This window comes from Hemibagrus wyckioides, linkage group LG05 (genome assembly GCF_019097595.1).
Source record: "Hemibagrus wyckioides isolate EC202008001 linkage group LG05, SWU_Hwy_1.0, whole genome shotgun sequence".
Lineage (NCBI taxonomy): Eukaryota > Metazoa > Chordata > Actinopteri > Siluriformes > Bagridae > Hemibagrus > Hemibagrus wyckioides.
This window is the reverse complement of record NC_080714.1, coordinates 4310132-4333621: the sequence shown is the minus strand read 5'-3', so window position 1 is coordinate 4333621 and position 23490 is coordinate 4310132. Positions and strand designations below refer to the sequence as shown.

Here is a 23490-nt window from a genome sequence, read left to right as displayed (position 1 = left end):
CACCTCCGGCTTGTTTATTAGGGATCAGTTGAAATTTCTATATATCTCTAAAGCTGCTTTGTGATCATGTCCATTGTTTAAAATGCTACACAAATGAAATCAAATAATGATATTTCAGCTCCCAGTTTCATTCCACCTCCTAAAACATGCATGTTGATGGATTGATGATGTTAAATTGCACCTAAATGTCATAAAAAGCATAATATAGTTTAAACACAAGTAAATGCTGTGTACAATTTTAACCTCCTCCCCAAACTCATTTTATTCACCACGCTTTGCTATTCTATTGCCTTTTCAATTAATATTTCCTCACCGACTCGCTACAAGTTCCACGAACGTGATCGGTGTGTTAATACACTTCGTATCTTTACATGTCCCAGAAATCCTCCAATCAACAGGAAGGGTGGTTCATTAGGACCGCTTCAGAAGATGGCCTAATTGTTTCCCAGCTCTCGTTTCAGTGCTAAACATCGTGATTAGCGTGAGGATGTTGTTTCGGATTTGGGCCCCCACCCCAAGGCGTGACGGAGCGATGAAGTTCATCTGTAGGACGAAGGAGCAAGTGGACGGAGGAGAGGAAGCAGAGGAGAGGACGGGTTTAATGAGATTTCAGAGCAGTGGGGGAGATGGTTTTAATTACTGCTGAGGATTGGTTTAGAGGTGTAGAGTTGGGTGCTTAGTGTGTGTGTGTGTGTGTGTGTGTAGGGGAAACTGGGTGTCTTTGGGTGGGAGTTCACACACCACTAGAGGAGCATGCTGAGATCCAACGCCTTTGATGCTCACTTCAGCATGGCGTTTCCCCTCTCTCTCTCTCTCTCTCTCTCTCTCTCTTTCTCACACACACACACCCACCCACTGTCACTCTCTTCCTCTCTGTCTCTGTCTTCTCCTTCCACCCCTTTCTTTTTCTTCTTATTAGATCACCCGCTCCTCCCTACACTATTGTTTTGTGCCAGACTCAGAAAGGAGACATGGAGAGTAACTTTGGTGCCCTTTAAAAAAAGTTCCTGTCAACACTGTGGGTAGAAAGTTAATCATCTGTGTGTGTGTGTGTGTGTGTGTGTGTGTGAGGAGAGCTCTTGTTCCAGAGAAATCTTTCAAGAATAATCTTTGCCAAAATGGCTGCCAGGACAGAAGGCTAATATATTTAGATAAGAAGTAAGTCTATCTCACTTAAATGTGTATCAGAAATACACACCAGACTCGGCTTTTAAAACGATGTTCATATGTAGAGGTCATGATCTCTTTTTTTTAACGTAACATCACTACTTAATCTACTAGATTATCAGCTAGTCTGAAGCTAAAGCTAAAGCTAAAGAACTGAATATGAGACATTTCGAAGATTTAGAGAGAGTTTCTAAGTGCTAGTAAAATTATCCTCATAGCCGATGAAGAAAAAATACAAGAGCAAGCATCAGACACCAACATTTTGGTTGATCAGGTATGTTTGGGGTAAAAAAATGCCTTCAAATTATAAACGATTTTGTGGTTTTTGTATCTAATGTACTGTCTGAGCTGAATCGCATGTTTTCTTTTTGTCCGGTGTGTAAATATTAGAGTGAGAAGTAAAGGCGTCTGATTGGTGTGTATCCGCTGTATCGTTGCGTCCCAGCGCCCCCAGTGGGACACCGCTGCCTTCCCCGGACTCTCTGTTTCCTCAGCCGCCCAGCTGTGTCCCCATGCTTTTGTTGACTTTGAAAAAAGATCACATATCTTCCCCGCTCAGCATGGGGGGGACAAGAGAGGGGAGAGAGGGGATTCACAGAGTTTTTCTCCAGTCAAAACCACACACACACACACACAAACAGAACCATGTCCCCTACCCCATCTTGATGAAGGAAAAGTAACTGAGCTAATGTTTACACATGAGGCGTCTGTGTGTCCATGGCTACTCTGAGCCAAAGGGCAAGTGGAACTCTCAGCTCGGCATCTGGATCTTTCAGTAAAGTAATCACTGCCTTTATATCGCTCTGGTTTCCTGGAAAGGAAAAAGCCTTTTGTGTAACAGGGACAGGAATTAAATGGAGACAGCAGGAAAGTGCGCGATGGACTGTAATGGTGACTGACTGACTGTGTGTCTAAACGACTGACTGACTGACTGTTTGACTGACTGACTGACTGTTTGACTGACTGACTGACTGACTGTTTGAATGACTGACTGACTGACTGACTGTTTGAATGACTGACTGACTGACTGACTGACTCACTGACTGACTGAGTGACTGACTGACTGACTGACTGACTGTTTGAATGACTGACTGACTGTTTGACTGACTGACTGTTTGACTGACTGAATGACTGACTGTTTGACTGACTGACTGACTGACTGATTGTTTGACAGACCGACTGACTGACTGACTGTTTGACTGACTGACTGACTGTTTGACTGACTGACTGACTGTTTGAATGACTGACTGACTGACTGACTGTTTGACAGACCGACTGACTGACTGACTGTTTGACTGACTGACTGTTTGACTGACTGACTGACTGTTTGAATGACTGACTGTTTGACAGACTGACTGACTGACTGTTTGAATGACTGACTGACTGACTGTTTGACAGACTGACTGTTTGACTGACTGACTGTTTGACTGACTGACTGACTGACTGTTTGAATGACTGACTGACTCACTGACTGACTGACTCACTGACTGACTGAGTGACTGACTGACTGACTGTTTGAATGACTGACTGACTGTTTGACTGACTGACTGAATGACTGACTGACTGACTGACTGTTTGACAGACAGACTGACTGACTGACTGACTGACTGTTTGACTGACCGACTGACTGACTGACTGTTTGACTGACTGTTTGACTGACTGACTGACTCACTGACTGACTGACTGACTGACTCACTGACTGACTGACTGACTGACTGTTTGACTGACCGACTGACTGACTGTTTGACTGACTGACTGACTGTTTGAATGACTGACTGACTGACTGTTTGAATGACTGACTGACTGACTGTTTGACAGACTGACTGACTGACTGTTTGACTGACTGACTGACTGTTTGAATGACTGACTGACTGACTGTTTGACAGACCGACTGACTGACTGACTGTTTGACTGACTGACTGTTTGAATGACTGACTGACTGACTGTTTGAATGACTGACTGACTGACTGTTTGACAGACTGACTGACTGACTGTTTGACAGACCGACTGACTGTTTGAATGACTGACTGACTGACTGACTGTTTGACAGACCGACTGACTGTTTGAATGACTGACTGACTGACTGTTTGACAGACCGACTGACTGACTGACTGTTTGACTGACTGACTGTTTGACTGACTGACTGACTGACTGTTTGAATGACTGACTGTTTGACTGACTGACTGACTCACTGACTGACTGACTCACTGACTGACTCACTGACTCACTGACTGACTGACTGACTGACTGTTTGAATGACTGTTTGACTGACTGACTGACTGTTTCACTGACTGTTTGACTGACTGAATGACTGACTGTTTGACTGACTGACTGACTGTTTGACAGACAGACTGACTGGCTGACTGACTGTTTGAATGACTGACTGACTGACTGACTGACTGTTTGACTGACCGACTGACTGACTGACTGTTTGACTGACTGACTGACTCACTGACTGACTGACTGACTGACTGACTGACTGTTTGAATGACTGACTGACTCACTGACTGACTGACTGACTGACTGACTCACTTACTGACTATTTGACTGACTCACTGACTGACTAACTGACTGACTGACTGACTGACTAACTGACTGACTGACTGACTGACTGTTTGACTGACCGATTGACTGACTGACTGTTTGACTGACTGACTGACTCACTGACTGACTGACTGACTGACTCACTGACTCACTGACTCACTGACTGACTGACTGACTGACTGACTGTTTGACTGACTGACTGACTGTTTGACTGACTGACTGTTTGACTGACTGACTGACTGTTTGACTGACTGAATGACTGACTGTTTGACTGACTGACTGACTGACTGACTGTTTGACAGACAGACTGACTGACTGACTGACTGTTTGAATGACTGACTGACTGTTTGACTGACCGACTGACTGACTGACTGTTTGACAGACAGACTGACTGACTGACTGACTGTTTGAATGACTGACTGACTGTTTGACTGACCGACTGACTGACTGACTGTGTGTCTGAACATCTGTGTGTCAAAATGACTGACTGAATGACTGTAGGTTTGACTGACAGACTGACTGACTGAATGACTGACTGTGTGTCTGACTAACTGACTGTGTGTCTGGCTGACTGACTGACTGACTTTGTCTGACTGACTGACTGATTGATTAACCAACTAAATGTTTGACTGTCTGACTGACTGACTGACTGACTGTGTGTCTGAACGACTGACTGAATGACTGTATGTTTGACTGACTGACTGAATGACTGACTGTGTGTCTAACTAACTGACTGTGTGTCTGGCTGACTGACTGTCTGACTGACTGACTGATTAAACAACTAAATTTCTGACTGACTGACTGACTGACTGGCTGGCTGACTGACTGACTGTGCATCTGACTGACTGTGTATCTGACTGACTGTGTATCTGAACAACTGACTGAATGACTGTATGTTTGACTGTCTGACTGAGTGACTGACTGACTGACTGTGCATCTGACTGACTGTGTATCTGACTGACTGTGTATCTGAACAACTGACTGAATGACTGTATGTTTGACTGTCTGACTGAGTGACTGACTGACTGACTGTGTATCTGACTGACTGTGTATCTGACTGACTGTGTATCTGAACAACTGACTGAATGACTATATGTTTGACTGTCTGACTGAGTGACTGACTGACCGATCGTCTGTATGACAAACTAAATGTCTGCCTGACTTGCTGACTGACTGACTGACTGTGTATTTCTCTGACTGACTGACTGTGTCTGTCTCTCTGATTGACAGACTGACTGACTGTGTGTCTGTATGACTGACTGACTGTCTGTTTGACCAACTGAATGTCTGACTGACGGACTGTCTGTATGACAAAGTAAATGTCTGCCTGACTTACTGACTGACTGTGTGCCTGGCTAACTGACTGTGTGCCTGACTAACTGACTGTGTGTCTGACTGACTGACTGATTAACCAACTAAATGTCTGACTGACTGTGTGTCTGAACAACTGACTGAATGACTGTAGGTTTGACTGACTGACGGACTGTGGTTCTGACTGTGTGTGTCTGTCTGTTTGATAGACTGACTGATTGACTAACTGACTGTGTGTCGGACTGAGCGTCTGACTGACTGACTGACTGTGCGTCTGACTGACTGACAGACTGACTGTCTGTTTGATAGACTGACTGATTGACCAACTGAATGATTGACTAACTGCCTGTGTGTCTGACTGTGCATCTGTCTGACTGACTGATAGTGTGTCTGACTGTGTGTCTGACTAACTGTCTGACTGACTGACTAACTAACTGTCTGACAGACTGACTGTCTGTTTGATAGACTGACTTATTGACTGTATGTCTGACTGATTGACTGTCTGATCGACTAACTGATTGATTGATTGACTCTGTGTCTGACTGTCTGACTGACAGCAAGCTAGGTAAACTAATTAGCATGCTGGCTAGTTGACATGCCAATATCAGTCCGTAGATCATTCAAAAAACGGTAAAGGAAGTGTCTAATATGCACTCAATTCTTTAGAGCTGCAAGTGGCCACTCCTGACACGAGGGACGTATGCACTTCTGAGTCACAAGAGAACGTTAAGTATAAACCAGTGTATCGATACTGTTACGGTCTGCATGTACAGCAGGTCTCACTGAGATTATGTCATAAAACCATGTTTTGTAGATTTGTTTGTTTGACTCTAGCTGCATTAGTGCCCAATTCTTACTGCTGTGTTTCTGTTTCTACTGTCAAAAGTCACTGCATACCAAATGACAAGGGAAAAAACCCCACAGACTGAATAAACTGAGTTGCAGATCCAGATGTTTGATTTTAATAGCTTTTGAAACCACATACAATTGTGGTTCGAATCCTTTCAGAGTATATCAGATTTCATGCGTTTTCTTTTTCGTCCAAAATACAGGAAATCTTTCCTGTTCAAATTCCATATGGCAAAAAATCGCAACGGGGCTGCTTGTTTGAAAGAAAAAAAAACATGGCATAATGGTGTAAAGTTTTATTCAGCGGGGTATTATGTAATTAAATTTACTATTTTTTTGTTTAAATCAGTTCCTACATGATGTACAGTTCAAATCCTATGTTGTTTGGCCTGTATGATAAATACTACTGACAATAATATAATAAAATATCATATAATATCATCATAACCACTACCAGACTATTCCAAGCCAAATATGTCTTTGGCACATCAGGGTCAGTTATGGCAATGACAAATGTATTGTGAGCCAGATATGTGGTTTTATGGTTTTTAAGAGTCTTTGGATGCTGGGCCAAAAATAATGTTTAATTCTTGTGCTGTGTTTCAGTTTTGGACGTGTTATCCAACTTCGTGTTGTGCATAAGATATGGTTCTTTAGCCCTTGTAACTCTTAAAAATTCATTTCATTTGATCATTTTTCAACACTAAATCTATAAAAACACGCATTTAAACATTTAATAGTGTGTTAAACCGTCTCAGGCAACACCGTGGTGACTGGCTCTGCAACAAGATTAGGTTAGTTTATAGTGCAGAATTAGTATATACTTAAAATGTGGTTAACTAGCCGGAGGAGTTCGGTTTTTGTTGTTTCCATGTTTGCTGATTTGATGTCTTTGTCATGTTCCACTCTCCACAGTGGTGCTTAATATGAAGCTTATATGAAAGTAGACATTCAGGAATTTGTAGTGTTTCATATGTATTTCTGTTGTTCCCTAGCCTACTAGGGGCGATATTTTCACCGAAAAGTTCCAGAAAAACACAGATTTTTCACAAATGTGCAAAGAATCAAACAGTCATCGATCACGCAAAGAAGCAAGCTTGTCTCACTGTAAGCTTTCAGTGTGAGACATGAGTTTTTCCCTGTTGGATAACCTTACATCGAATTTATTAAGAGATTATAGCTGAACAAGCACTTGGAGCCTTTCAGAGAGCAGAAATGGGTTTGATATCATCATTTACATTGAAGATACACTATATTGCCAATATGGGTGTTTTGGGACACCCCTCCAAATCATTGAATTCAGGTGTTGTTTTTCAGGGGTTAGGCTTGACCCCTTAGTTCCAGTGAAAGGAACTCTTAATGCTTCAGCTTCATACCAAGACATTTTGGACAATTTCATGCTTTGTGGGAACAGTTTGGGGATGACCCCTTCTTGTTCCAATATGACTGTACACCAGTGCACAAAGCAAGGTCCATAAAGACATGGATGAGTGAGTTTGGTGTGGAGGGACTTGACTGGCCTGCACAGAGTCCTGACCTCAACCTCACAGAACACCTTTGGGATGAATTAGAGCGGAGACTGCGAGCCAGACCTTCTCGTCCAACATCAATGCCTGACCTCACAAATGCGCTTCTAGAGAAATAGTCTACTAATAAATACATTCCTAAACCTTGTGGAAAGCCTTCCCAGAAGAGTTGAAGCTGTTTTAGGTGCAAAGGGCAGGGCAACTCCATATTATATTCATGTGCATGTAAAGGCAGACGTCCCAAAACTTTTCACAATGTAGTGTAGAAACATTTGTGTGGAAAAAAACCAACAGTAATTCTATGAATTGTCCCTAGCAGGCTAGGGAACAACAGAAATACTTATGAAACACCACAAAAGTCCTGAGTGACAACTTTCATATGAGTCATTAAACAACTGTGGAGTAACAAAACAGGCATTAATAAAGTTATTTATAGTGTAGACTGACATGCATTGCTCATAAGATGATACTGGACTTTATTTCAATTTCATTTAAAAACACATTCCAGTACAACGTTCACTCAATCATGTGTGGTAGAAAAATCTCCACTACATTTTGCGCCTGCCTCCTAATCTACATATATTGTAATAGAAACTCGAGCTTCAACCCTAAACCACTGTTCAGTATCAACTGTTTCGGCTTCTGACCAGCATCCTCGATCGTTCCAATCATAATAATTGGCAAAGGTCCTGAACAGAAACTTCCACTGTATCACAGAGTGTTTTGTTTTTAATCTTCATGACTGCCTGCCCGCATTACCTCCCTTCAGCAGTTCTGCTAGATGTGGAACAGGTCAAGGGCGCTGCACCGACTGGCTCCGATTATGTGTTATCATGTGTAGGGGAAGCTGATGGTGCCAAAGGGCCCAGGAATTCAAGCGTACGCTCAGGGAATTTTTTTGAAGGTCACGTTTTGTTTGTGTGTGTGTGTATGTGTGAGGAAAGTGTCCTGTTGAATATGCGATATTGAAAAAAAAAACACTTTAGGTTTAGAAATCCATTTTGATATTCACAAGTCAGAGTACACTTATACTATATAGTATACCTTTAAACTAGGAAGGTTAAATCGGGAAAGAAAATAAGAAGAGGAAGAATGTTTCTGGTTTGGTCGGTGGATGGATATTTGGTTCCTGTGTATGATTTTTAAAGACCCTTGTTGAACAAGCATCAATTTCACTGTCAGGATTAACACTAAACGTGTCTAAACGTATATATCCCACATATGCAACCCACGTACGCGTGGAATAAGAAGTCACTGCGTCGTCTTTGATTAGCAGACACGCATGCTAATTAGTGCCAGAGTTAGCACCCTGCATCTGCCCAGTTCCGTATCTCTATATCGGGACGAGTGCGGCTAATCAAAGTGACACGGCAAACATGGTACGATTACCGAGTTGTCACGAACGTTCAGTTTCCCCTTCATCTCGACAGCTTGCTTTGCTAAGTGCCGAGCTAACTCTAAGGATATCTGTCAACTCTGTGGATTCACGTAATAAAAGATGTGAAAGCTTCTAAGCTGCAGTCATTAGACCATGACCTAGGTCATGGTACATCGGTGCCTTGGTGTGTATCTCTGGAAGCCATGTTAACTGCTCCCTGAAGAACATGTGTTTCAAAGCCAGAAGCAGAACAGGGACGAAAGTGAGCCCCATTTGCTCCACTCGGTCTGCAGACTTCAAAGCTGTCCTTCATCTTCAATTAATTGAATTGCACTCTTGGTAAGTACAGTTTGTCGTGTCTCAAATATCTTCCGACAATTAACGGGAAGTGAAGGGATTGCTTTTGGGCTCGGACAGAAGGACGAAAACGTGGTCAGATGTTTCATTTTGCTAATTCTTTCTTCGCCAGTAGACCAACTGCATGCTGAATTAGCCGAACATATTCAGCCTGTCTTTTGCAATCGCGGCTTTCTAGAAGGATCTTTATCTCAAAGGACATTTGTTTCCACTTACCAGTTCAAAGAAGTCCATTCATGTTAGTCAGAGCTGGTTAGCGTGAAGATAATGCCGTCATTTTGTATTTTTGCAGATTAAAGCACAGAGTGTTTGGTTTATCAGGGAAACTTTGACTGTTTCTGTTCTTTCATTCTTTTTTTTTTAGTTCTCCGCCCCATAAGGCCCGGGAAAAAGGGAAATTATAAAACACGGTGAAAGTAAAATGTGAGAGACGATGATGATGGAGATGAAAATGAATGAAGAGGCTCCGAGAGATTCACGTGCATACCAATTTGCATTTATGTTTTCAAGAAAAAAAAGCCCAATTATCAGAGACACTTATATATAAAATAAGTGGTAAGTATAAGCTTTTGTATGGATCGACAATAGGGAGGCTAACACAGCAGATTATGATGCTAATCTGATTTGTATTACCATTTTTAATATCATGCTACGCAATTTTTCTTCTGTTACTGCAGTCATTATTTAAATATTTAAAATATGACCATGCATTGATTCTATTGTTGTTGTAACTTTTACTCACAATAGTCTCTACAGTTTACACAGAATGGCGCAAAGAAACTGGACTTAAATAATCACTCTTTACAACCATGGTAAGCAGAAAAGCAACTCAAGCCACTTTGAACCTTGAAGCAGATGAGCTACAGAAGCAGAGGAACCACTCAGAGTCCGATCGTGTCAGCATGAAAACAGGAATCTGACACTACAGTGGGCTCTGCTGGCATATGATTGGCCAAATGAAGATGTACATAAAGTGGACAGTGAGTGTACATGACGTATAGTTGGTTAAAGTCATGCACTATAGTAGGAATCACTGTGCAAGTTGAGTACTAAATAAAACGAGCGACACCGTGTGCATTTCCATCAAAGATAAAAAGCGACAGTCATCCATCTTGATCACGAGCAGGTAAACATTGACGGCTGGGAGATTTCTCCCTCAGGACGAAGCCTCTAATCAGGCTCAGATCTCAGATATGAAAGCCAGCCTGAAGTCTGCCCTCAAATGCCACTCCGAGGTGCCAAGTGCTGGCTCTGAAAGCTTTCCCTGGCTGTGGATAAATGATGGGGGCAACTGGGATGTTGGGGTGGGTGGGGCATGTGGTGGTGTGTGTGGGGTGACTTTCCAGCAGAATCTTTTACATTTGAATCATTAATGTTTCATCAAAGTGTGTGGGAAACAAGAACGGGAGAAATCAGGCTATGGAGCGTTCCTGCAAAACCCACCATTTTTAAAACAGCTTGATGTCGAGATTTCAGAAACGATGAGGCCGTGGTTACTCCTTTCATCAGGCCAGAAGGAGAAGCAGAGGAATTATTAAACCAGCATGCTTGAAATAAAAATAGGCAGTTTTAGTATCTTTTCTCTGATCTTACTCAGTAGCAGTCTGTAGAAAAGACAGATAATATTTTTTATCCAGCCTGGAATTAATGACACCTTAAGTTTAAACCATGCCAATTCTCACATGAAACACAGAACAATAGGCAAGCCTGTGTCCAAACGACATGGCATGGAGCATCAAAAAAATCAAGCAGTGACTAAAAAACTGCAGTGTGATAATGGAAATGTATTAGCAGCATGTTTTTTGTAACTGGAAACACAAAAGGGAGGCATGGATTACGGCGAATAGACGACATGCATCATGTTTTGGAAGCAAACAAACTAAAAAAAACTGACTAAGAAGCAATAAACAGCATGACAGGAGAAATTTATGGGCGACCAAGAAATCATAAAAGGGGAAAAGCGTCTGCCTTTGACCAGGGACTAACTCTTCCCGAGCTCATTAGGGCTTCGCCTTAAATCTGAGCTCAGCGCACACAACAAATGCACCAGCTCATTTCCGGACATGAGAGAATTCTCTCCTGATGGATGCTGACTGCACTTTGAGCAGGCGACAGAAATGAGAAATGAGTAGCGTTCATTCAGAATTCATGTCAAAGTCTATTTCCCTGCATCCTACCGACTCGCCTCTCACTGATCATGCTTACTTCAAAACAAATGATGCCCGAAGAAAGGGAGCAGTTCTGCACATGGGGTGGAGGGGGCAGGATTTGTTCCCTTAAGCAAATCGGAGACAGGATAAGTCTTAAATATCTGGTAATGTTTTTTATATATATATATATATATATATATATATATATATATATATATATATATATATATATATATATATAATATAATATAATATAATATAAAGCTTTCAAAATTTTATATTTATTTTATATATTTTTTATATATGTACATTGCTCTGATAATGGTGTCTGCCAAACGCTTTATATGAAAATTATAATAATGATTTTGGTGTAGAATGTGTGTATAAGTGTATAAATTATATGCTTTACTGTAATTAAACTTTAAATAAACTTTAGTCTTATCTATTCATGTCATGATGGTAATTTTTACAAGAAGTATCTTATAGCCCTGTTGTTTTCCTTTCTGAGTCCTGAGATGTGGGTGCAGTGAAAGGACTCGTCTATAACCAGGGTGATAGATTTAGTAGCCGTGTTAAACAGTTTTAGTTTTTTGAAATCTGAGCCACAAATATCTCAAATGCAAAATGCAACCAACCATCTCTAATGCTATATGGCTAGAAGTGACTATGTTCTGGTGGATATCATGTCAGAGATTCGGCCTCATCAGGACTGAGTTGTGGTTCTGTTCTTACCAGCCCGTTTAATTTGCACAAGAAGAACTTGCATCACATTTAATTTGACTCATGGCATAGTTCTGAACATTACATCTAAAGAACAATGATGTTACTAAAACAGCATCTGCAATTCATCAGACCCATGCTGGAAAAAAAGCATTAAAGATTTCCAGTGGTTCCTAAAAAGAGTTTTATTTTATCTAACAGATTTTTATTTATTTTATTTTAGTAGAATATGTCGAACCTAATGGTACCCATAAAAAGGGCGATGTTGAGGTTTGGTGCTATTTAATGGTAATCCTCTGGTATGGATTTATTATTGCTTTTAACGGTAATGCTTCATGGATTTTAAGATTCCTGAGTCATTATGTTGTTTTTGAAATGCTTTGGTGGTTCATTGCAGTTAATGTATGATATAAATAATGTGTTTAACATGTTGGCAAAGTATTAGAGTATTAGCAGAGTTCTTCTGTAGCTGCGGGGGGAAAATATGGGAAACTCCAAACAGACAGTAATAGAAACTTAGGATCAAACTTCAAGAATTTGATGGAAAGTACCATGCTCTGGAAGCCATTAAGCCGATTCCCATAACAGTCCATCAGATTTTTGTCATTTTTTTACTCCTTTTTGTTCCAACAGGGTCACTCCTTCCTTACAGTCAGCAGTTTGATAGTACTGAACATTTAACCTAAATATTACTAAATGTTTTCACAAAACTATTCAGATAGATAGATAGATAGATAGATAGATAGACAGACAGACAGACAGACAGACAGGTAGACATTTTATTCATCCCAATGGGAAATCTAATGGGAAATTTCCCAAATAGGAATTTCCCAGTGGGAAATTTAAAATTTATTTAGTTCATTCGAAAAGAAAGTACAATCTGAACATCCTGCCGGAATGATTACTTCTTTAAACATTCTTTATAACCCAAAAGAAAGACTGTTCTTTTTATTTTTTTAGTAATAGCAACTTTTAAACGTCTCTCTTCCACCAAACGTTCTGTAGGTTTCTGTTGTATCTCTGTGTTTGAGCGTCATCTGGTGGACGGACGCCATTTTGAATTTGAAGCTCGTGCCACCTGTGCCATCTTCTAATGGAGGTGAACGAGAAAAAGTAGCGCCGATGTACATCTCACGACCCAAATTTAACTACTTGTAGTATTCTTCCAATTAAAATAGTCCCTGTCTTATTTTATTTTATTTATTTTTTTAATGTGACTGTTTTTAAAATAGCGAGCCATAAAATATAGACTAGGGGCAATAAAACAGATGGTTTAATTTTTTAAAAGATAAATATATAAGTTTTCAGATAAATGCGATAACCGTTGCTCGGATGGATACATTGTGGTGAAGAGGACAGTGCACGGCAGTTGGTCGAAGGTTAATTGAGCTCCTTGTTAGTCGTGGACAATCAAGGTGAGGATGTGTAACTAAAATATGACTTTTACTTTAATACTTATGTTTAGAAATGTACATTTGTTTATTACCAGGCGACCTGGATTTAAAATGAATGCTAATTAGATAGTTTGTCGTAAGTAGCACATTAAAGTAGCGAGCAAATGACAGATAGCCCTCAGTCAAATAATTAGCCCTCGCGCACTACTTCAGATTTAATTTAATAAAACTTTGGTTCAGCAAATGTTGCACAGCATAAGAAATAGTGCGTTAAATGTGGCATTTCCATGAATTACATTAACACACAATGTTGTATGACTTTCCGCCGCCCCCCCTCCTCCGGTGATTAGCGTGGTTAGCATAATAAACTCTCTGTCTTTAAAAGATTAATGGTCCGGTTAAATAGAGTTTGTTGTGCATATTGTTGTATATATGCACATAAGTATGTGAAATAAATCCTCTTGAGGTATTTCCACGACGTGTTTAACACTGCTTTATGCAATAAAAAAAAGTTTGTTTCATCGAGTATTTAAGAAAAAAAAAATCCTGATGGATGTTATTTGTTTTCAGTCTCATCTGGGTATTTTTTTTTTCGGCGTTTGTGGGGGAGAAAACCCCTCCAAAAACAAATAAATGATCATTTAAAACAACGCTTGAAAGGCGCTAACTAGTCTCTAAGAGCACGAGGCAGCCATGTGTCGAGCACGTGCTTAGATGTTGGACCTGCCCATATTAGCAAAGGATTGTTGTGTTCATTGATTTTTTTCATACGTTATATTTTTATATTATTATTATTACAATGTGTTTATATATTCATTTACAGTTTTGTTGGAATTAGACAAAGGTTGAAGTAAGTAGACAATATGACCGGACGCGCGAGAGCTAGATCCCGCAGCAGAGCTCGTGGCCAAGAGACTGCAGCTCCAGGGGCGGTAAGGATGCTTCATTTTTTAATGTTTTTAAATCTAATATTAAATGTTAGCACGAGTTTCAGTGTCTGGGTGCACATTTTATAGACGTTTTAAAGACAATCTTTTAAATTAAAATGTGAAATTTTGTCCTCTTTTTTTAGTCATTCATGAGCTTTATGTTTGTATTAAGATTGAATAGTTGTGACGTCAACACTTTAATTTTTCAGAGAATAAAAGATTTAAATCGTTTATAAAAGATGTAAATTAACACTTGTTGAAATGCATAGTATGATATCACAGTATCAATCAGCCTTCTTAAAAACACAAACAGGGAAAGGATTTTTCAGGGCTTGTATATGATAAAAGATGTTCAGTGTGACGAGTCTATTGATTACAGATTGATCACTCTGATATAACGATTACTGAGGACGTTGTGGAGTATGGGTAAGTGGTTAATTGCTGAATACAAACCTTCTGACACAAAATGTTCCTGTCCAGCAACCACCTCCGCCTCAGGAGGCGGCTCGACCCGTGCAGCCGGCGCCGTCCGAAGGAGAGCTCGTAGGGAGGGGAAGACAGAAATCGGCCCTGCCACCGGTGTCAGCAGAAGGTAGCTTTACATTACCAGCGTATCCTGACGTTTAGCTGATCACAGCTATCAGATACTTTGGCGTATACACCTACATACCATTTCTGATTTTTGACCTTTTATTGTCCCGTTAATGGAAACATGTTACTAATATTCCTCTTCTGCCCTGTGAAATAATTTTTTAACAAGAGTTCTTTTATTTCATTTCAAAATAAAACGCTTGTTTTGCAATACCTTTTGTCATTGTTGGTGAATTTGATGTTTCATGACAAGCAGTATTACAATTGTTTCTCCAGCTGTGTTCCAGATTTCCGCAGGCTTCCAGCAGGTGAAGCTCGGAGAGAGAGGAGGACGCAGGCGGGACTTCCATGATTCAGGAGTTAACACTCGGCAGATGATGGAACATGTCAAGGAGTCCAAGACAGGTCAGTGCTGATTTCAGAGGGTGTTAGAAAGCTTAATTTGGCTTTTGTGAATTTTTTATTTTTAATTTGTTAAATATTGTTCATTTGAATCTATTATATTTACACTAAGTATATTTGTAGATGTTGTTTTGTAAAAAGGTACATGTATTTCAATGCTGTTTTGTTTGTAGATGATAGTTATAAACAAGTGTAAACACCTTCAGACTGTTATTTGTACAGTAATAAAATGACAGAACTGTGTTTGATTTTTAACTTTTTTCATGTTGATCTATGAACTGTGGTAACAATGCTAACATTTTTTTTTTTATTCTTCTTTTGTTTTGTTTTTTTGTTTGTTTGTTTTTTTAGGTTTGTCTGGCTCACCCATTGAGCTCAGGGCGAACTATATGCGCCTGCTGTCTCGACCCCAGTGGGCTCTGTTCCAGTACCACGTGGACTTTAAACCTCCCGTGGAGTCTCGGCGCATGCGCTTCGCACTGCTCTTTAATCACGAGGAGCTACTAGGCAAAACGAGGACCTTTGATGGAGCCATCCTGTTCCTGCCTCACCGACTTCATAACACCGTAAATGGCGACACAAACAACGTTTTAGATTTTTTTTTAAGGGACCTACCTAGTCTCAGCTTTAGATGCTCTGCCAATGGCTCATACACTGTTAGATGACTTGTACACTTTTCTAGCCATAAGCTTCAGAATCCACAGACAACCACTCACCTGTAAAAGTAGTGGGCATATTTTTCAAGGATTCATACCACAGTCTAGTATTTACTTATATGTATTATTCAGTTTTTACTATGAGAAACAGATTTTTCTGATGTTTTTCTGATGTTCTGAAGGGAAACATTTTGGAGTGCTGTCCAAGCATTTTCTCTGTTAGTTATAGAGAAAATGATTTTGTATTCCTTTGAGACCTCTAAGTGTTTTGGCTAAATTAGACATATCCCATGTAAGGGAGCTAATGGTAATAGTGTTTGTTTAGGAGACAGTGCTGTGGACTAAAAGCAACACTGAAGAGGACATTCAGATCACGATCACGCTGACCAATGAGCTGCCTCCATCCTCTCCTGTATGCCTGCAGTTCTATAACATTATTTTCAGGAGGTATGAGATGATGATTGCATTGAGCAGGAAGTCTTGTTGATTTTTCTTTTTTTAGTGCTTCAATTTCAGTTATTGTTTTCAGGATTTTGAAGATTCTAAACATGCAGCAAATTGGCCGTCATTACTATAACCCTGAGGACCCCCTGAACATCCCTCAGCACAGGTACTTGCAGTTTGTATGTTAGAACAAGAGTTCCACTCTTTCAGTAGGCAAACAGGAGTGTAGACTGGGTACCATTACATAGGAGTAAGTAGTTGTGACTGACTTGCACTGGAGTAAAAGTCATTAAAAGAAATGTGTGCGTTGTCTTATGAAGCCTTTGACCTGTATTCTGTTTTTCTTTATTGCAGGCTGACCATCTGGCCTGGCTTTGTGACCAACATCCTGCAGTACGAGTCCAGCATCATGCTGTGTCTTGATGTGAGCCATAAGGTTTTGCGCAGCGAGACTGTTCTCGACTTCATGCGCAATCTGAGACAGCAGTGCGGAGACCAGCGCTTCGTTGACATCTGCACCAAGGAGCTGGTTGGAGTCATTGTTCTCACCAAGTAATAGCCCACACCAACATTCAAAGTTCATGCTGTTTCATTATGCAAGAGTATTTATATCAAGAGTGCACAATTCTATAGTTAGCTAGTGTGTTATAAATTGTTGCCATAGTTATTAACAACAGTTAATAATACGATAAAAATTTCAAAGGTATAACAACAAGACGTACAGGATCGACGACATCGCTTGGGACCACACGCCTAACAACACCTTTAAGAGAGGAGACACTGATATAAGTTTCAAAGAGTATTTTATGAAGGTAGGGTAGACTTTTAGGGTAGACTAGGTTTTCACCTTTATAGGTGAGTCTTGTTTCACTACTGACTTTGTTTCTGTTTTCTTTGTGGATTTTTAGCAATACGGTCTGCAGATCACTGACGGGAACCAGGTACTGCTGGTCAGTCACATTAAAAGAATGGGCCCTTCGGGAGCTCCTCCACCAGGACCTGCCTTACTCATCCCAGAGTTCTGCTATCTCACAGGTCCGTCTGAGGGCTTGGAGAAACACAGACACTTAAACATTGTAGACGACTTTCTTATTGTGCTAATAATTGTAACTTGCTCAGGTCTGACTGATAAGATGCGCAGCGACTTCAACATCATGAAGGATCTTTCCGCTCACACCAGACTGACCCCAGAACAGAGGGAGAACCGCCTCAGCAGATTCATCAACAACATGAGCAAGTAATAAATGTGACTGCGATTTAATTTGTATAGTAGTAAAAAAAACAAATGCATTTAACTATCAATGTCTGAGGTTGTGTCATGAGGAAGAAACCATATGAGGAGAGGAACCAGAGTTGTTAGACAGGAAGGAGTGTGGACACTGAAATAGACCTGTATTTTAAATTCACTAAAAGTTTGTAGTGTCTATATAAGTGTTGTGTATTTACAGAGACTGTTACGCAACACAAGCCCGAGCAAATAATGTGATGTTATGACAATACAATCTAAATACTTGAATGCCAGATATATTAAATTAGTTTGAAAAATAAAAGGTTTGTTTGTAGCAAACTTATTACTACGCATGTGGCTTATACTGTGTTAATGTTCAAATAAAATAGCCAAGTTGTCACGTGATGCCGTTGTGCCAAGACTTAAACCCAGTTTACAATGTACGTCTTGCTGAAGTGTTTGAAATAAATCTCTTCCAGGAATGCCAACGCTCAGGCTTCGCTCAGTACATGGGGTCTAAGTTTTGAGAACAAGCTGCTGAATCTGACTGGAAGAGTTCTTCCTGCTGAGAGGATTCTACAGGGAGCGAGAGCAGTAAGAGGAACCACGGAATGAACACACAAAAATTAGAATAGTATGCATGCGTCTCCCTATTGCTAAGTTGAGTGTATTTGTGTGTGCAGTATGAGTACAACCCATGGGCCGCGGATTGGTCTAAAGAGATGCGAGGACTTCCTCTCATCAGCAGCATGCCTCTCGAAAACTGGCTGATGTTCTATACGCGCCGTAACGCTGAAGTCGCTCATTCCCTGCTGCAGACGCTCAACAAAGTGTCTGGGCCCATGGGCATCCGCATGCAGAGGGCAGGAATGTGAGCCGACTTACTTAACCACTGTTTGGAAAGGAATTTTTGGGATGTCGTGCCATTACTGTCTTATGGGCTCTCTTTAAATTCACTCTTAAAATTGTTAAAACACTTCAGTTAGGTAGTGCAGAACTTTGCTCTAATGTTGTCAGTATTTATCTGCAAGCTGATCAATTATCATAGCAACAAGTAAACATGTTTTTGAACTGGAATGGAGAGCTCCTTAAAAGATTGTATTTCATTCAGTCAGCATATGGCAGTGGATGTTGTGTAGAAAAGCAACACTGAGCAAGGATCATGTTGTACATGTTAAAAGTCAGCGCAGTGCAACGTTCACACTTTTTCTGCCTTATTCTTTTCTCTGAGCAGGATTGAGTACGACGATCGTCAGGAGGCTCTGCTGAGAGCTCTTCAGCAGAATGTGGGGCAACAAGTTCAGATGGTGGGTTTCATTTGGTAGATTTAAGCATGACCCTAAATTGTGTAAAACTACCTATGATTACAAAGAGTATAATATCTTTAGTCCACAGGTTGCTGTTAATTATTTGTGAAAGTATCCAGTGATGTTTGCAAGGACTCTCTTTATAAATCATGTATATGTGTGTAAGGTGGTTGTCATCCTGCCCACCAACCGTAAGGATAAATATGATTCTGTGAAGAAGTACCTGTGTGTGGACTGTCCCACTCCAAGCCAGTGTGTAGTGGCACGCACCCTAAGCAGACCTCAGGCCCTCATGACCATAGCCACGAAAATCGCTCTGCAGATGAACTGCAAGATGGGAGGAGAGCTGTGGAGCGTTGAGATCCCGGTACTGTTCAGTTCTTCAAGCGCTGGCCGTTTTCCAATGGTGTCTCCTATCCCGAACCCTGAGTATATTCTATGAAGACAAATTTTTGCCTTCTCTTACCCTTTCAGTTGAAGCACTTGATGATTGTGGGTATCGACTGCTACCACGACACTGCTGCAGGAAAGAGATCCATCGGTGCACTGGTGGCCAGCCTCAACCAGGGCATGTCCAGGTAATTATATGACTTGTGTGGAAGGTTGTACTGAACAAGGCTTTTAGACTTGGTGCACGGTTGGTGCTGTTACATAACTAAGAACAGACAGTCCACAGCATTAAGAATAACTTCAAGTAGATAAGAAGTATAACATCCTTGTTGAATGAACAACATGTTGAATTGCTGTCGTATAAGGATTAAAAATTTCCAGGACAAACTGTTTAGCTGTGGCTTACGTCACATCGCACCAACCTGTCGTTGTTTATTTTTCTGTACAGTAACACATGCTCCTGAGGTTTTTATTTATCCTTTGTATATCATGTAAACCTCTGCATATTGTGCTACAATAACAAACGGTCAATAGAGGTTTTCAATCCAACAAGTGTTTTACACTTTAAAGTTCAGTGGTAGAGAATTACAGAGACTTTTGACACCACTACCTGTATCTCAGGTTACTTCAGACAGACCTGAGTTGATTCTCTATTAAATCTCACAGGCTGTTGTCTTGTGTATTTCCAATTTCTTGTCACTGTTGCCTTGATTTTAGAAATAGAAATAATCTGTAAGTATGTGGCACTGCTCTGTAATGATGCAAAGGTACTGTCTTTCAGGTGGTTTTCAAAGTGTGTCCTCCAGAGCCGTGGTCAAGAGATCATCGATGGACTCAAAGTGGCTCTGCAGGGTATGTCATGTGCTCTGTGAAGACCATTCTCATAAATTATCTTGTTACACAGTAATCTGTTTGTTTTAGGGCTTTCTACTCTGGATTTCTATGGCATAAATGCTGTGAGTGCAGTGTAGTTGAATATTGTAGAAAAAGTCAATAATTTAGAATTGAATAATTTTCATTGAGAAAGCTATTAAGATATTCCTTTGTGTCTGTCAGTATTAGGCAGATTGTTTGCTTATAAATTGACTTTACTCGATTCTGTAGTAACTACATTTATTTTTCCACTTCTCACATTGATATAATTTTCCTCAGCCGCACTGAAGACCTACTTCAGATACAACAAGTGTTTGCCGTCTCGCATCATTGTGTACCGAGATGGCGTGGGCGACGGCATGCTGCAGAGTGTAGTCGACTACGAAGTGCCTCAGATCATGCAGTCTATCAAGGCCATGGGAGAAAATTACGCGTGAGTCTCGACACAATTCGTCAACACAGACTGTGACGCACTTCTGGGGTTTCTTTCATCCGCTGCTGTTTCTGTGTACAGGCCCAAGCTGACTGTGGTGGTGGTGAAGAAACGCATTGCTTCCAGATTCTTCGCTCTCCTCGATGCCAGAATGTCCAACCCTCCTTCCGGCACGGTCATCGACACCGAAGTCACACGACCCGAGTGGTGCGTTTAGTAGAACAATACTTAATTGATCTTTTTCTTTCTCTGGCTCTCAGCGGTCATTCTGATCCCACTTTCAGGCTGCAGTTTGTTTTTTTAAATGCTGATGGCTTGATTTTGTCAGGTACGACTTCTTCATTGTGAGCCAGGCCGTGCGCTTGGGCAGCGTCTCCCCTACTCACTACAACGTGGTGTACGACAGCAGCGGCCTCAGACCAGACCACATGCAGAGACTCACCTACAAACTTTGTCACCTGTATTATAACTGGCAGGTAAAAGCCCCACATACGTTTGTGTTCATACAAGCCTGCTTTCTACACTACCCTGGAGTATGCTGGTTGATGAAGTAAGCAGGATGTAGACATTTTCTCTATCATTGGAGAATTCTCATCGTCTAATCTTGAGAGTATATGATATTTTTCGACATGTAACAGACTTAGGCCTAGATTTGTAAAGTGATAAAAGTAATCATAAACTGCTTTAATCACAAAATCTAAATCCTCTTATGAACATATTTATGCATAACGGGTGATATCTGGTAAGTCAGAAAGACCAAGGTTTTTTGGGGTGTTCTTTTCCTACATGTAAATGAACAAGTTAAAGATTAGCCGTAACTACGTGCTAGTAAGTATTTCTGACACGAGTTTTCCACTGGCTGCCATGGTGTTGCTTGTTCATCTTTACACACAGTGAGCTTTCTGTATAGTTAAATGTAAGACTTGTTTTGGAACTATATTTTACTGAATTATTCTAGCTCACATGCTGTATAATCTGTGTTTCTTTTTCCTATGAAGGGGACTGTGCGAGTTCCTGCACCGTGTCAGTACGCCCACAAACTGGCCTTCCTGGTCGGTCAGAGCATCCACAGGGAGCCCAACGTCAACCTGGACGACTTGCTCTACTATCTGTAAAGGACATATGTGACGTCTGTTAATTAGCCAGCAGCTGTTTGTGCTTCTTATATTTCTGTTGTGGGAAATTTTCATTCTAGCGAGCATGACTTTTTTTTTTTTTTTTTCCATTTAGAAAAGTATTAAAATAATTGAAAATTAGAAAACATAATTGTTGTTGAATGCAGGTGATTTGTCATGCTTTTCAATTTACGATTTAGGTTTTGTTGTTAACTTGATTATGTTCCTTGGTGATTCTGTTCCTTGGTGATTAAGTCAAGAGTTCAATGATTTGCTGACTTTTTGTTCAGTTAAAAGTAAAAAAAAAAAAAAAAAAGCACCAGATCTTGTTTACATATCAAGAAACTTTTTTACATTTCTAATTGCACCCATAAGTTCATAAAGTGGGATTAAGTACAAGAAGCTTTGGAATTGATCTGGACATTTTCTTTAATGTGGTTTTTCTTGTGCGTCACCAAATAAAAGCAGTTTGCCGGTTTTCGTGGTCCTTGAGGTGCTGTTACTTATACTTCATTGTACAGCAGTGCAAATAGAAAAATGTCTAGTGTATGTGATAAATGATGGGGGTTTTAGACTGCTCCAGAACCCTCTTCTGTTTTGTGTATGCGCAAGTCTGACTGGAGCTAGTTTTGTATTTATGTACTAGGCAATAGTACTGTAAACTAATCACAACATTAATTAAAAATAATCCTAGATAATTGCCTAATTTGGCAGCATGATGGATTGGCATGTAGGAAAATGCTGTATGTGCTTGAAAACGGATAATGTTGAAAGTGTGAAAGTGTCCTTGAGATTTACATCTTGGTCTTTGATCACTGATTGTTTATAATGTTTTAATTATATATCTTCTGCCTATAAGGTTCTTAATTATTTATCTGACATTTTAGTGAGGGAAAAAAAAAAGCATATACACTGATCAGGCATAACATTATGACCGCCTGCATAATAATGTGCCCCCCCCGGCCCGTTATGTACTGTGCATTCTGACACATTTCTATCAGCATTAACTTCTTCAGCAACTTTTGATAGATACTGACCACTGCAGACCGCAGACCACTGCAGAACACCCCACAAGAGCTGCAGTTTTGGAGATGCTCTGATCCAGTGGTCTAGCCATCACAATTTGGCTCTTCATCAAACTCACTCAAATCCTTACGCTTGTCCATTTTTCCCACCCACTAACAGGTGCCATGATGAGATCATTAGTCTTGTTCACTTCACTGCTCCCAACGTTTTACCTGATCAGTGTATTGTTTGTGGTTGTTTTTTGCATGTCCAGTTGGTGGTGCTCTTTCACAGCTTTTAGAGTCGTATCAGTTTTAGATGGAGCTGCTATAATAAACTTTATTGTGGCTACAGTCTGACTCCGAATGAAAGAGATGACCCCTACTCCTACACAACTCCTGTGTCTAACAAGCCAGGTTTGTCTATTGAAGTATCCAGAAAGTGTAAAGTGACAAAACAGTACTAGAACCAGACATATTCAGTGTCTGTGCTGTAGTAAAAATAACGCCACAAAAATTTGTGACACTAAATTACTGACATTCCTTTATTTCTCTCCTTTAACCGGCGGATAAATAATTTAGCAATAAATCTGAGTAAATAAATTCATTATTAATGAGTTAAACTAAATACACAAAAGAAAAATAAATCAGCTTACACTCGATTGTTCAATCGGGTAACAATTAAAAATATGTTTTTATTTTAATGTTTATTTTTCGTCAAA

General features: G+C 40.3%; 1 protein-coding gene and 1 long non-coding RNA gene across 2 annotated transcripts; both read left to right on the top strand.

Annotated features, from left to right (window-relative positions):
* Nucleotides 1-7772: 7772 nt before the first annotated feature.
* LOC131353298 (uncharacterized) lies at nucleotides 7773-11440 on the top strand. The gene is made up of 3 exons (XR_009204611.1): nucleotides 7773-9114; nucleotides 9497-9687; nucleotides 9880-11440. It is a non-coding gene; the product is annotated as an uncharacterized LOC131353298 (long non-coding RNA).
* Nucleotides 11441-13309: 1869 nt separating this feature from the next.
* On the top strand, nucleotides 13310-22234 carry piwil1 (piwi-like RNA-mediated gene silencing 1). Its single transcript, XM_058388970.1, has 21 exons — nucleotides 13310-13417; nucleotides 14220-14328; nucleotides 14806-14917; nucleotides 15193-15321; nucleotides 15670-15884; nucleotides 16300-16421; nucleotides 16504-16584; nucleotides 16773-16970; nucleotides 17122-17230; nucleotides 17327-17453; nucleotides 17538-17655; nucleotides 18126-18240; nucleotides 18330-18517; nucleotides 18881-18953; nucleotides 19120-19320; nucleotides 19428-19531; nucleotides 20125-20195; nucleotides 20496-20649; nucleotides 20731-20856; nucleotides 20978-21125; nucleotides 21648-22234. The coding sequence occupies exons 2-21, from the start codon at nucleotides 14260-14262 to the stop codon at nucleotides 21762-21764; spliced, it is 2577 nt and encodes an 858-aa protein (XP_058244953.1). The 5' UTR covers nucleotides 13310-13417; nucleotides 14220-14259; the 3' UTR covers nucleotides 21765-22234.
* The last annotated feature ends 1256 nt before the right edge of the window (nucleotides 22235-23490 follow it).